The sequence below is a fragment of the Geotrypetes seraphini genome, chromosome 8, assembly GCF_902459505.1.
Source record: "Geotrypetes seraphini chromosome 8, aGeoSer1.1, whole genome shotgun sequence".
NCBI classification, from domain to species: domain Eukaryota; kingdom Metazoa; phylum Chordata; class Amphibia; order Gymnophiona; family Dermophiidae; genus Geotrypetes; species Geotrypetes seraphini.
In genome coordinates, this window is record NC_047091.1 from 181,790,905 (window position 1) to 181,806,760 (window position 15,856).

General features: G+C 43.4%; 1 protein-coding gene across 1 annotated transcript in view; it reads left to right on the forward strand.

Moving 5' to 3' along the window:
• The window catches only part of RHBDD3 (rhomboid domain containing 3), a 58,448-nt gene that overhangs the window by 20,306 nt on the left and 22,286 nt on the right, over positions 1-15,856 (forward strand). The window contains exons 4-6 of the mRNA XM_033956013.1: positions 8,262-8,688; positions 8,794-8,908; positions 14,454-14,629. Of these exons, the coding sequence (XP_033811904.1) occupies positions 8,262-8,688; positions 8,794-8,908; positions 14,454-14,629 (718 nt within the window). The remainder of the gene's footprint in view (positions 1-8,261; positions 8,689-8,793; positions 8,909-14,453; positions 14,630-15,856) is intronic.

A 15,856-nucleotide genomic window follows, 5' to 3' on the forward strand; every position in this document is an offset into this window, starting at 1 on the left:
GATCCTTGAGACCTGAAACCATTCTGGTGGCCATTCGCTGAACCGACTCAACTCTCTGCACATCCTTTTGATAATGCGGCCTCCAGAATTGCACACAGTATTCCAGATGGGGTCTCACCATGGATCTGTACAATGGCATAATAACCTGGGGCTTACGGCTGATGAAACTTCTACGGATACAACCCATGATTTGCCTAGCCCTGGAGGAAGCTTTCTCCACTTGATTGGCAGTCTTCATGTCTTCGCTAATGATCACGCCCAAGTCGCGTTCTACTACAGTCCTTGTTAGGATCTCGCCATTTAGGGTGTAAGTCCTGCATGGATTTTTGCCACCAAGGTGCATGACCTTGCATTTTTTGGCATTGAAACTTAGTTGCCAAGATGCATAGTTTTGCATTTTGAAAATGACACATTGTTGAGTAAGAATTTGTCATACTGGTTCAAACCAAAGATCCATTTAGCCCAGTATCCTTTTTGTAAGAAATTGCAAAATGCTAAAAAGTTACATGACTCTTGTCAAGTAGCAAGATTCCAGGCATAGTGTAAAAGAAAGCATCAGCAGTATAAAAAATGCAAAATTAAAGCATCCTGTAGTTAGCGTTGGAGCTTCACCTGAAGACTTAACTTAACTTTATTCTTCTATACCGCCACAATCTAAGCGGTTTACGCTGAAGAGAGCTGGACAATCAACGAAGTACAAAATACAAATAGCAAAGGTACAACATATTTGTTATGAATAGCACTGCACAACAAAGTTTTTGCTTCCTGAACACTGCTGGGTGTTTCTTATAGAATTTTGGGTGCTGATCATGAATATTACATCAAAAATTACCCATCACGTACCATTTCAGAGAAATCTTCAATTTTGTCGTGATTTTTTCTTATATTTGGATGCAAACAATTTTTTCTCCCATAAGTGTCTTATCAACAACGGTTTGTGCCGCCTGGGTATGTCCATGCATAAAATCTAGCCAGGTTGGAAGCTGTTTTATGGAAGATGACATCCTGGGCATGTCTGGGCAAGTCTGAACGAGCTTGCGCTGTCTCACCATGCTATAATGGTGGCTTCCATACACCGATCCTGCTCATTTGGTTAATATAGATAGTCCGTGTGTGTATATAGTATCAGTATAGTAAAGTATAGTAGTATAGTAGCTGTAGCAATATAACAGTAAGTAAGCTTGATGCTATAGACGTTTTGGTGTCGGGCAATATGTCTCGTCGGTGTCGTAACAGCCGCGACACATTCTGCTATATCTGTGGGGAATATACACTTACGCCTCAGAGACGTTCGATGACTGCCCTTGTAAAGAAAGCCTATCATCTGTATTTTGGCTGCAAAATAGGTGATCAAGACAAGCAATGGGCGCCTCACATTTGCTGTGCGACATGTGCTGTTAGTCTGAGAGCCTGGCTCAGAGGTACTCGAAAGACGATGCCATTTGCTGTTCCGATGATATGGCGAGAACAGAAAGACCATGTGACGGACTGTTATTTCTGTTTGACTAATGTGTCTGGTTTCTCTGCCAAAAACAAGAAGTCAATTGAATATCCTAATCTGCCTTCAGCAATGAGACCCATGCCACATGATGACAGTCTTCCAGTTCCGAAACCACCAGAGGATTGGACCTTAGACGAACCAGATGAAGAAACTGCAGTGCAGGGTTCTAACAGTGACATTGACCCGGATTTTGAACCATCCTCATCAGGCGATCCACATCTGATAACACAGTCCGAATTGAACGATTTGGTCAGAGATTTGGGTCTGTCAAAAGCAAAAGCTGAGCTGCTAGGTTCGAGACTGCAGGAATGGTGTTTGCTATCACCAGGTACGAAAATTTCTGTGTTTCGAGACCGGCATCATGATATAACCAAATTTTTTGCACAAGTCGACAGTCTCTGTTTCTGTTGTGACATTGAAGGATTGTTCTCGGTCTTTGGTTGTGATCACAACCCGGAAGAGTGGCGTCTTTTCATTGATTCGTCAATGTTAAGCCTGAAAGCTGTTCTGTTGCACAATGGCAACGTTTATCCTTCAGTACCTGTTGGCTATGCAGCACATATGAAAGAAACATATGAGAATATGGAAATGTTACTAAAGTATGTCCAGTATACCAGGTATAACTGGAATATCTGTGGAGACCTCAAAGTCGTTGCTCTGTTACTAGGACTGCAGCTTGGCTATACAAAGTACTGCTGTTTCATCTGCGAATGGGACAGCCGAGACAGAGAGTCGCACTATTCTAGAAAGAACTGGCCACTCCGTAAAAAGTTAGTTCCAGGACAGAAAAATGTAGCACATGAATCGCTTGTTGACCCGACAAAGATATTTTTGCCTCCTCTTCACATTAAACTGGGACTCATGAAGAATTTTGTGAAAGCAATGAACAAGGAAGGGGAAGGTTTTCGTTATTTAAGACAGATGTTCCCAAGAATAACTGATGCCAAGATCAAAGAGGGTATTTTTGTTGGCCCCCAGATCAGACATGTTATGAGTGACAAGCGATTTGAAGATCTGTTAGTTGGGCCGGAAAAAAATTGGCTGGAAAGCCTTGAAAGACGTTGTTGACAATTTTCTGGGCAATTACAGAGCCCCCAAACTACATTCAGCTGGTAGACAAACTTCTCAAAGCATACAAGAGAATGAAGTGCAATATGTCACTCAAGATTCATTTCCTCCATTCACACTTGGACTTCTTCCCCGCAAATCTCGGTGCTGTGAGTGACGAGCACGGTGAAAGGTTTCATCAAGACATAGCTACGATGGAGAAACGATACCAGGGCAATTGGAATCCGTCAATGCTTGCCGACTATTGTTGGATGCTACAACGTGATGCACCAGACACTGAATATAAAAGAAACTCGGGAGCAAAACACTTTTAATTCTGTTTCATTTAGTCGCTTGTGCGAAACGTAAACTTGACTATATATTTATTGTCAGTAAACATAAAAATGTCTATTTCTCATAGTTCTTACGTGATGCAGTAAAACCAAAACCATATTTGAGCATACCAAGTTGGTACCTGTCATAATCACCAAAAACTTTTCAGGAATCAAGACTTAACCAAAAAATTGTTGTGCAGTGTAGTTAGTAGAATTATTGTAATAAATTTAACTTCTATTTAGGAAATGAATCTATCAAACAGTACAGTCTTAATTTCTTTCCAAAATGCACCATAGGTCAACCTGGCTTCATTGATGTAATTACCTAGCCAGGACTGCAGTGTAGAACAATACTGATAGCCTTTTTTTGTCCTAACATATATGTGATAACTTTAAACTTTTTGTTTTATATGATATGCAGTTATTATGTTTTAGAAGTCTTTTATTGCGTTTAGGCTAGATTTTTGAAAGATGGATTTGTTATATAAATGTAAATTCTATAGTCACCTCTACCAAAGGCAGTTTTCCAATGGAAACTATGCATATACTTTTCCTCTGAGACCTGATGCAAGGTCTGTAAGTACTTTTTACCTGTGGATTTTGCAACTATGTCATCAATTTCTATATGGTACGATGCCTGAAATTTTTAAGTGAACAAAAAAGCATTGACAGTGCCTGATATTAAATTCTCTTAGAACATTCACGGGCCGAATGATAAATGAGTTAATGAATAAATAAATATGAGACACCTCAGTACAGGCCTGGATATATTTTGGATGGCTTTTCCTTAGGGGCCCCCGTGCAGAGACTCATAGATGACCAGCACCAGGTTTTCAACCAAAATAAGCTCTGCCCCGTACATCATATGGTCTCAATTACCATAAATAATGAGAGTGTAACAATCATCAGTGAAAAATTCTAAGAGAAAATGATAAGAGGACAAAAAAGGCAGCTCACAAAACCCCGCCCATAAAGTTGCCTTAGTCAAAAAGTGCAAAGTGCCTTCATGGGCAAAAAAACAAATATAAAAAATGTGTAAATTTATATGTAAAAATATATATCATTCAAAAATTCATCCATAAAATTTTTTTTAAGTGTGAATATCAAAGCTACAAAGTCCCAGTTCGCAATAATTAATTCATTGAGTGGCTTTAATCAATTCATTGAATAACTTTATCTGAATCCCAGCAGATGGTGGTCTCAATTAGAACCGTAATTCATTCAAGGAGTTCACTTCAATTCAATGTTCTTCAATATATTTCAATGTCCAAAAGAAGAAACACAATTCAAAACAGATCATACTTCATTGTCCCTCATATAACATTTCATTTGGTGTAAGATAAACTAATCTGAATTCCAACGAGTATAGTCTCGGCTCGACAGAGCTCCGTTTCGTAACCTTCCTCAGGAGCTGAAACAATCCAACTAAAATACTAGTTGGAAACATGTCTTGAGAATAACATTTTGAAAATTAACCCTGGGCTCCAACCACCAGCAAAGTAAACGCCAAATTTTAAAGAACATGATGTCTGTTACCAATCACAAAGATTCCTTACGGTTCTGTAGGTGCAGCATTGTTGCGAACAACCCTAAACATGTAGATTACGAATGTCATGACTTTTACGTGCTCTAATACTTAGTAAATCTGGTTTTGGCTACCTCCTAACCCTCATCACAATATTACTAATCACCCAGACCCTCAGAAATGCCTTAGGGATATCAAAGCCAAAATGTTTCACCCCGAGGGTTTCTTCAGGGCTGCTATCCCTATGTAAAGCTTATCTTCCACGTCGCGACCACTGATAACAGGAACTCGGTGGTCGCGATGTGGAAGATAAGCTTCACATAGGGATAGCAGCCCTGAAGAAACCCTCGGGGTGAAACATGTTGGCTTTGATATCCCTAAGGATTTCGACCACTTAAGTTAAGTATTATATAAAAAGATTAAGCATAAAAGATATTTATTATATATTATATATTGTTTTGAAAGACTTAACTACACTTTAAGAATAAAACATATTATAAGAGACTCGGTGAAGATTAAATGCATAAAACCAGATACTATGAAACACACTTGAGTATCTCGGTGGCATTTCTGAGGGTCTGGGTGATTAGTAAATATTGTGATGAGGTTTAGGAGGTAGCCAAAACCAGACTACTCTCTAAGTATTAGATTCTATACTCTCTCATCATCATCATTGAGATACCTCTGTCATATAATTCATAAATGACTTCTGATCAGTCAGCTCCTGTGTTTTGCCGTTATTTCTTCCCAGCATTTTTCCCCTAGTAATCTTCACGGGATACCTTCTTTCCGAAACGTCGACTCTTGGTCGACGTCGTCTTCCCCCTTCTTCTTAGTTTAAAGCCTGTTCTATTCCTCTCCTGACATTGTTTGCTAGAGGTCTAGTTCCCGCCGTGCTCAGGTGCAGTCCATCTCTCCTAAAGAGCTTGCTCTTGCCCCAAAACATTGTCTATTTCGTCACGAAGTGGAACCCTTCTTCTTCACACCATCTCCTCATCCATGCATTTATTGATTGTTGTTCCGTTTGCCTCTTCACATCTGCTCTCGGTACTGGTAGGATCTCTGAAAACGCTATCTTCTGAGTCCTCATCTTTAACTTCCTTCCCAGAATCTTGAACTGTTCTATCAATGCACTTCTACTGTAGTCCCTTCTGTTGACATCATTTGTTCCGATGTGGATCATCACTATAGTCTCTTCCGACTCTGCTTCTTCTAGGATCTTTCCAATTTTGTCCACAATGTCCTTGTTTTCGCTCCTGGGAGGCAGGTCACCAATCGATCCTCTCTCCCACCTGCTATGTGGTTGTCTACTTGCCTAATAATTGAGTCTCCCACTAGGATCGCAGACTTTCCCTTCTTCAGTTTTCGCTCCGGTCACAGGTCTATGTCCTCGGTGTGCTTAGCTGCTTCTTCTGGGCATCGACTAGACCATTCCTTTCATTCCTGCGGGATTCCTCTGTGGGTATCTTCCTTGGAGTCATCTTCCACTTGTTCTCCCTTCCATGTTGGTGTGTCTTCATCTTTCCTCTGATGTTCGTGTTCTTCCACCCTCCTCCTGTAGGCCTCCTCAATGAATTCCTCGAGTTCTCTGACTTCTTCCTCAATGTGCCTCCCTCTCATGAAGTCCTCCGCTGTCCTGAGTGGGTCTTCTGTGAGGTAGAGTCCTTCCATCTCATGAATCCTGTTCTTCAGTTGCCTGACTTCCCTCTTCAAGCTTTTCAGCTCCTGACACTGACCTCATACATATGACTGCTTCCCCGAGGGGAGGTAGTCATACATATGGCAGACTGTGCAGAACACTGGAAAGCTCATCTTCTGGATTCCCTCTGCTTCCATTGCTGTCCACCTTTTTGGAGTGCTCTCTTTTATTTCACTGGTTCCTTTTTGCTTGTGTGAGTGTGTGCTCTCTTCTGTGCCTGCTGCTTGCTACTTCCTTATTCCCTAGTTATATGTTTTTCCCTGTATCCACTCCTAATGTGCCGCGTTTGTCTAGTGTCAACTAGTGTTGTGGTGTCCTGTGTTGGTTGGTGTTCCTAAACTTAGGATAGCAGTTTGAGTGTGTCCTGCTGTTGTTACGTATGTATGTGCACTTGTTTGGTTGTTTGTTGGCTTCCTTACCTTGATTGCCCTTCCTTGGTATCCTTGGGTGTGGTGACTCTGCCCTTCTTGAGGCTCTTTGCAAAGGCACTCTCGCTAAGGCGAGCACCTTTGCCGCTCACCTTCGTTGCGTGCCAAACAGCTGCGCGCTGTTTGCTACTCCCCTTTTAAGGGGGAGCTCGGGTGATGACTCTTCCAACGCGGTGGGGGTGGGCAGAGCTTACTCTCGCCGCTGCCCCTGGATCTCTCTCTGCTTTTCCTCTCATTCTTTCTCTGCTTCCTTCTCTTTTCTCCCTACTGCTGGCTCTCCTTCTCTCTCTCTCTGCTCCTTGCTCGTTTCTCCCTACTGCTGGCTCTCTTTCTCTCTCTCTCTGCTCCCTGCTCTTTTCTCCCTACTGCTGGCTCTTTTTCTCTCTCTCTCTCTCTGCTCCCTGCTCTTTTCTCCCTACTGCTGGTTCTCTTTCTCTCTCTCTATGCTCCCTGCTCTTTTCTCCCTACTGCTGTCTCTCTCTCTCTCTCTCTCTGCTCCCTGCTCTTTTCTCCCTACTGCTGGCTCTCTTTCTCGCTCTCTCTCTGCTCCCTGCTCTTTTCTCCCTACTGCTGGCTCTCTTTCTCTCTCTCTCTCTGCTCCCTGCTCTTTTCTCCCTACTGCTGGCTCTCTTTCTCTCTCTCTCTCTCTGCTCCCTGCTCTTTCTCCTACTGCTGGCTCTCTCTCTCTCTCTCTGCTCCTGCTCTTTTCTCCCTACTGCTGGCTCTCTTCTCTCTCTCTCTCCTGCTCTTTTCTTTTCTCCCTACTGCTGGCTCTCTTTCTCTCTCTCTCTGCTCCCTGCTCTTTTCTCCCTACTGCTGGCTCTCTTTCTCTCTCTCTCTGCTCCCTGCTCTTTTCTCCCTACTGCTGGCTCTCTTTCTCTCTCTCTCTGCTCCTTGCTCGTTTCTTCTGGATCAGCTACTTCCAGTCTGCAATAACACATTGTATATCAAATGAAATTGGAAGTCCAGGCAGAAAACGTAGATAGTAAGGTCTGAAAGCTACTCGTATTTTACTACCACTGGCCTAAGTGCCATTTGAAATTCTTCACCTAATATTTAATTTATAGTTTATTAGCTTATTAGCTTATATCCCACTTTATACAAAACAGGTTCCACAAAATACTTACATAATATTATCACATCACATACAATTCAACAAAACATTTCAGCGACCAGCGCTTACAATTATATTAAAGCTTTAGCTCCCATATTTAATCTTACAAAACAAATACATTTTCAGTAATTTCTTAAAATTGCACAAATCTCCCTGCTCCTGGATATATAGAGGGATCTCATTCCATGCCTACGGGCCTCTGCAAGAAACCATACCTGCTCTCGACACCTGCAAATGCAGGTGTTTAACAGGCGAAACAAACAAATTACCACGTTCCACAGAACGGAGTTGTGGAAGGGGAACATATGGCATAATACTGTCAACCAGATATCTTGGTGCTAGCCCATGTACACATAAGTGTACCATAACCAGCTCAGCAGCAATGCGTTTCTCTAACTGGTGGCTGTGGCTTGGCGCCGGATACAGAATCAAACAGGTTGCGGTTCTGCATAGGATGCTAGTGTGCAATTCTCAGCCGCCGTTTAGGTCGCAGCCGTGACCAGCGTCCTATACAGAATCAGGCCCTCACTGAATACTGCCTAACTGTGCCGATATATGTTTTATTAAAGACCAGTTTTTTGAAAGTTACTCTCTCCCTTTGTTTTTATGCAGTGCATCGCTTGTTGACCTACCCCTTGTGCTCTGTGAAGCCCTCCCTCCTGCTTCTCGACTTACTGCTGTTCCTTCTTCTTGGATGGTGGCAGGAGCAGCGCTTGGGCACTCTTCAGTACCTCTACCTTGCCTTGCTGAGCACCATTACGTCAGCTCTTCTTTATCTCCTTCTGATGTGGCTTTGGACACTCCCACATTGCAATGCCTGCGGTTACACCACAGTCCACCTGGCCATGTTGACAGCACCACGGTGCCAGCCACCAGCATTACGGTGGGGACTCCTGAGGCGGATCTGGGCCCCCGCACTACCGTGGCTACTGCTTTTGTTCATATATCTTTCATTCTCTGACTCTCCATCCCTTCTGTACCTGAGTGGGGTGGTCTCGGGACTGGCTTGTATCCTTTCCATGGGCGTCACTATGAGATGGTGAGTGCCAGCCCCCCCCCCCCCCCCCCCACAAAAAATGGTTTGCCACCCCAGTTCAAATGAATATGCTCTCATGTTTTTAGAGCTGATTTTTTTCTGCTTCAGGGAATATTTCAACTTTCCATATTCACAGAGCCTTATAACAGCACTGTCTTCTCAGTGTTTGCTGGAAAGACTTTGTTCAAAGTTAAGTCGTACTTTTTTCACATTCTTAGAAGATGTGAATACTTTATAAATAGCTGGACACAAGAATTGCTGAGAGATTAATAGACTAATGATGATGTTGAGAGAAGTATGTTATTAGCCTGATTACAGCAGTCTTTTGGAGCTTCTTAAAATTTGATGGATAACTCTTTATCTCCCTTTTTGAAACATTTAAGTAATTATAAGTTTCTTGAGATATGTAGCTTTCACTGATGTGGGATTATATCTTGGTATATATTTTTTTGTTTGAGATACATTTTATAAGGGCAACTTAGCATCTATGAGCTGTCATAAAAGCTGTCCCTAATGGAGCTCAAAATGTCTTGCGAATTTACATTAGCATCGGCCATGGCAGAATAACATTTAGGCCCCCTTTTATCAAACCACGTTAGGGTTTTTTATCACCAGCCACTGCGGTAAAAACTCCGACACTTATACGAAGTCTATGAGCGTCGGAGTTTTTACTGCAACGGCTGGCGATAATAAATCATATACTTTGCGGAGGAAATTCAATAAATGTTGCTGAAACTTGGATGCTGAAAAAATTCAGCATTAATTGCTATTCTGTAAAGAGTGCACACCTTATATAAAATCGCGTTTAGTGAGGATCCTGTGCCGGACTTACACCTGCAGAAACCCGGTGGAAAAGCCAATGCCCAAGCTGGGCACTATTCAGTAAGGGCCTGATTCTGTAAAGGACACCGGTCACAGCTGCTACCTAACCTATTTGATTCTGTAACTGGTACCCATGTCACAGACACCAGTTAGAGAATCACATTGCCGCATTTAGAGTATTGTGTTCAGTTTTGGAGGCCGTATCTGGTGAAGGATATAAAAAGACTTGAAGCGGTCCAGAGGAAGGCAACGAAAATGGTAAGGGGTTTAAACCAAATTTCCTTGTTCTCTCAGACTGGAAGACCTGAATATATATACTCTGGAGGAGAGGAGGGACAGGGGAGACATGATACAGATGTTTAAATACTTGAAAGGTATTAATAAAGAACCAAATCTTTTCCAGAGAAGAGAAAATGGTAAAACTAGAGGGCATAATTTGAGGTTGCGGGGAGGAAGACTCAGGAGCAATGTTAGGAAATTCTTTTTCATGGAGAGGGTGGTAGATGCCTGGAATGCCCTCCCAAGGGAAGTGGTGGAGAGGAAAACGGTGGTGGAATTCAAAAAAGCATGGGATAAACAGAGGATCTCTAATTAGAAAACAAAGGATGTAAATTAAAGGACTAAGGCCAGTACTGGACATATATGGTGATTTGATATAGAATGGGCTGGGGAGGGCATCAATGGGAATTCCACTAACTTGGAACATGAGTATGTTACTGGCCAGACTTTATGGTAGATATCCTGCAAACAGGATGGTTGGATAGGCTGAAGTGAGGTTGGATGGCATCTTCAGCATTTGGAACCTAGGACAATACCAGGTGGACCTTATAGTCTATGACCCAGAAATATCAAAGAAGAGACAAGTTAATTTAATCATGTATTTTTAATGGGTATAACTAATGGGCAGACTGGATGGATCGATCAGGTCTTTATCTATGTTACTATGATCAGCTCTGCAGCTGTGGCAGGGAAACCCTGCCCCCGTGAACATCCCTGGCAGGAGGAATGCCCAATCCCTTCTGCCACCTCCCCTGAAACAATTCCCGGCAGGAGGGATGCCCAACCCCTCCTGCTGTCCCCCCCAAGAAAAAAACACCACATGACTCCTCCCCCCCTCAGACCTTTTTCAGCAAGGATGGCCATAGGATTTCCTGCTCCCTCTGGCCAGTAGGCCTGCCTCTTCAGAATGGCAGGCCTTCCCAGTTCATCCTGGGATGCACTGGGAAAGGGCCTAAGGCCCTGATTGGCCCAGGGGCCTAAGGCCCCTCCCTTAGGGCTAACTTGAGTCTTAGGCCTTCTTCCCAGTGCATTCTGTGATACACTGGGAGTAGCCTAAAATTCCGATTGGCCAAATCCTTAACCCTCACCCCTTGCACACACTGACTCTTCCTGTGCATGCTTCAGGTTCCAAGTGTCTGCTAATCGAGAACAACTGAACTAGACTCATCTCACTGTACCCTATTGCCTTAGTCTTCCGTTCCTTGTTTGCTAACTGTTATGTATGTTACCATGTAACCCGTTCTGAGCTCCTCAGGGAGGACAGGATATAAATCTAACTAACTATTCTGAAGAGGTGGGCATGCCGGCCAGAGCGAGTAGGCATCCCTCCAGCCGGCCTTACTAGAAAAATTGCAGGGGGTCGGGGTGGGCTTTGGGGGGTGGAGGGCCGGGGATTGTTTCAGGGGTTCCGGCAGGAGGGTTCAGGAGTTCCGTGTCGTGGCCGCTCAGCTGATCACAGCAGGGAGACTTCCTTGCTGCAATAATTTTAACGGTCACATCTATTTGAAATGTAAGCCAGCATTTCGATGGCCTACATTTCAGGCGCCTATCGCGGCTCTAGGACCGCTTAAGCTCACCCATGGCCTTTTCCAGGAGAAACCACACTTAAGTGTCCCTAGGCACCTCCCTGTACCCGCGACAAACGCCTACAGTGTAGGTGGACTGGCTCCAGTTTTAAAAAATATATATATAGAAAACGTGCATCCCGATTGGCTGGTTAGATATCATTAGGACGCCTACCACTGCTTACAATCGGGACACCGTTTATAGAATTTGCCCCTAATTCCGTGCACAACTTTCTGGAGTGTCCTCAATATGCTCATGCCCCTTGGGACAAAGCCACCATGAAAGTTAGGCGCCATGCTTTATAGAATAACGTGTATCCTGATGCGCGCACAAATTTTAATGAGTTCCAATTAACATCAGTAATCAGTTTATTTATTTAGATTTTTATCCCGTCCTCCCAGTAGCTTAGAACGGCCTACAAGCAAACATTCACAGTGGAGTACATTTGGACAATACAAAGACTATACAGTGGTTTAAGTACAAGGACTATATGGCAATTTAAGTAGAGGATCAGAATGGAGAAGGGAGGGGGAGTTTAGGGGGGTGAGGGGTAGATTGCGGTTGTAATTTTAGTTGAAGAGGAGGGTCTTTACCGCTTTTCGGAAGGTCATCAATGAGTTCTGTAATCTGATTTGGGGGGGAGTTGGTTCCAGAGTTGGGGGATGAAGTGGCTGTAGGGCGGTTTCTGACAGGAGGGATGGTCCTGGGGGGATGCATAAGCGTTTCTCCATTTCCGAGCAGAGGGGGCGGGTGGGAGTGTACAGGGTTAGCTTGGATTCTATGTAGACAGAGGTGGTGGCAAAAATTATTTTATGTACTATTACCAGGGCCTTGAATGCCCAGCGTTGGTTAATTGGGAGCCAGTGTTAGCATCCAATTATTGATGACTCAGAGCTCATTCAAGAGAGTGTGGCATAGTGGTTAGAGCTACAGCCTCAGCATCCTGAGATTGTGGGTTCAAACCCAGTGCTGCTCCTTGTGACCCTGGGCAAGTCACTTAATCCTCCACTGCCCCAGGTATATTAGATAGACTGTGAGCCCACTGGGTTAGATAGGGTTAAATGGTTGAAGAACCTATATGTAAACCACTTTGAGTGTGGTTGAAAAACTACAAAAAGGCAGTATACAAGTCCCAATCCCTTTCCCTGATGTTATAATGTCTGGCAGAAACCCATAGAGTATCAACATTCCAGAGCTGAGATTGTGATGTCATCATGCCTCATTCTACCAAAGCCAAAGAGCCAACCTCATCAATGATGTCACAAGGGCTTCATTGTTCTATGCTTGGCTCAATTCTGATATTGTATTGGAGAAGAGTGTGGCACAGTGGTTAGAGCTATGGCCTCAGCACCATGAGATTGTGAGTTCAAGCCCCACATTGCTCTCTATGACCCTGAGCAAGTCATTTAATCCTCCCCTGCCCCAGGTACATTAGATAACACTGTGAGCCTGCCGGGACTGATGGGAAAAATGGTTGAAGGACCAAGCTACTTTGAGTGTGGTTGAAAAACTACAAAAAGGTGGTATATAAGTCCCAATCCCTTTCCTTGGTGTCATAATGCCTGGCAGAAACCCAGAGTAGCAACATTCCAGAGCTCATATTGTGATGTCATAATGCCTCATTCCACCAATGCCTAAGAGCCAACCTCAATAGTGATGTCACAATGGCTTCATTGTTCTATATTTGGCTCACTTCTGATATTCTATTGGAAGAGAGTGTGGTGTAGTGATTAGAGCTACAGCCTCAGCACCCTGAGGTTGTGGGTTCAAATCCTGTATTGCTCCTTGTGACCCTGGGCAAGCCACTTAATCCTCCACTGCCCTAGGTACATTAGATAGATTGTGAGCCCACCAGGACAGACAAGGGACATACTTGAAGAACTTGTATGTAAACTGCTATGAGTGTGGTTATAAAACTAGAAAAAGGCAATATACAAGTCCCAATTCCTTTCCCTGATGTCATAATGCCTGGCAGAATCCCAAAGAGTAACAACATTTCAGAGCTGAGATTGTGATGTCATAATGCCTCATTCCACCAATGCCTAAGAGACAGCCTCAACAGTGATGTCACAAGGCTTCTGATATTGCATTGGAGGAGAGTGTGTTGCAATGGTTAGAGCTACAGCCTCAGCACCCTGAGGTTGTGGGTTCAAACTCATGTTGTGCCTTGTGACCCTGGGCAAGTCACAACCCCACACGAACCACCAGAAACAAAAACATCTTTGCATACCCGAAGATCACAGGCTGCAAATACAAATCCTTCCTAGACAGAACCTTCATGTTCCAAGCAAACAGACAGCAATCCTGGCTGGGAAAGCACATAAATAAAGCCAGACAGACCTACAACACATTCCAAAAATCAATTAAAACCGCTCTATTTGACAAATTCCTTTGCTTAATCAGATGACCTCTCTCAGGTATTCTTTCCCTTTCAACCCCAATGTATTATGTAACATCTTTCTTCTCTCATATATTCATGCTTCTCCAATTTACTATGTAACATCCTTCTTCTTGCATTTTGTAATTCGCTGATTGTCCAGCCTTCTTTGTATGTGAACTGCCTAGAAGTCAGTTTGACTATGGCGGTATAGAAAAATAAAGTTATTATTATTAATCCTCTACTGCCCCCAGATACATTAGATAGATTGCGAGGCCACTAGGACAGATAGGGCTAAATGGGTGAAGTACCTGTATGTAAACTGCTTTGAGTGTGGTTGTATACCTACAAAAAGGCAGTATACAAGTCCCAATCCCTTATTTATGTGCAAATCTTGGAAGCACCTTTGGTTGCCAAATGCAAAATCTGGGTGTATGTGTACATGTGTATTTTATAAAATATGTGCGGACATCACAAATCCACCTCAGGAACACAGATGGTGTACAAAAACACTTTTTTCATGCTTTTGTGCATCTATACCCCACATAGTTATAGCCATTTTCTGTGCATGAAACTTGCTTTACCAGTGGAAATCACTTTCTTAAATCTCCCCCTGCAGTCCAGATATTTCCTCTGTGAAGCTGCCAGTCCCAGATATGGTTGGTTATTTCTGAAGAAGAGTTAAGAGTTTGGCGTTACTGTTACTGATGTTTTCCTTGACGAGCCGTGCTACAGACTCTGCTGGGATTCTCTTGTGGTTACAGATCTCAGAGGAGCAAGTGGAAAAGCTGGAGAAGCATCCCATCTGCCGCACGCTCTCAGAACTCCCTTTGTGCACTTCATCCCGTCTCCAAAGAGAGGAGGAATTCTGCCTGAGGTGGATCCCACAGCCAGGTCAAGGTAGGAGCAGCTGGCAAGGGATGGGGATCAAAAAACTACTTTTCATTTAATCTAGCAGTTTCCCTCCTGTTTCTTCTGTGCTTCTCAGAAACAAGTAGCAATGGTCTAGCGGATTTTCGGGGAAGGAGCAATCTTACTACGCTCCTGCCCTGTGCAGATCACTCATAGAAAATGGCTGCCGTGAGCTCCCATAATCTCTCAAGACTACGACAGGAGCTCACGGCAGCCATTTCCTTTGAGTGATCTGCACTGGGCAGAAGCTAGGAAGATCACTTCTGCCCCAAAAACCTGCTAGACCACCTGGTAAGGCTTAAGGGTCAGAGCCAGCCCAAATATTATTCGCGTTTTTTTAAATATTGCGGGCCAGCTCTGCCCCTAACCCCCGTGGATACGGAGGGAGAAGTGTATATTTTAATTTGTATCTCACTTAGAAATTGGAATAAGCGACAGAATGACATTTTAATAAAAACTTGATCAGGACCAGTTTCTACTGGGCTATGTTCCCATGAGCTTTCATTCACAAGTACCTGAGGTGTCCTGATTTTTGTTTTGTTTTCTTGTTTTTCCTATTTGCACATACAAAATTATTTGCCATGCTAGCCTCCGAAGACCTGGAGTAGCTAAGGCAAATCTTTAAGAACATAGTATCTTGGCCCCAAATTCACTCTTGATGCTGTTAATGGAGTAGCTAGGCTCCCAGGAAGGAGAACATCACTCTGGAATGCCAGGAAATGTATGCCAGGTAGCATGTTATCTTCTGACAAAGGATATGATTCCAGAAGTGTGTGCTCAGGAGGGTAGGAAGACGAAAACTGTTAAATAAATGAATCATTAGGAATGAAGGTAGATGGGTGACAGGTGAACTCGGTAACTTGTTTACTTTCCAAAATCCTTTCTAAAAAATAACAGCAGAGTCTTGGTATATGTGGGTATCAAAAACATAGGAAGGTGCTAGAGTTTCCGGAGGCCTCACACCTGGTTATTCTCAAAAATGTAACTCCTCCTCCCTCTCTGGTTATTCTAGTCCTCTAAATTTTCTCTTCATTTTGCCTCTTCCCTCCACTGGAGTTCCTTTCTACCCTAACTCTTGTTAACCGTGTCGAGCTTTACGAATGTAGAGATGATGCGGTATACAAACCTAAGGTTTAGATTAGATTAGATTTTGGGTAGGATCCTGATCTTCTAAGGTAGCATGCCCAAAAATGTTCCCAGTTTTTTGTGCAGAAC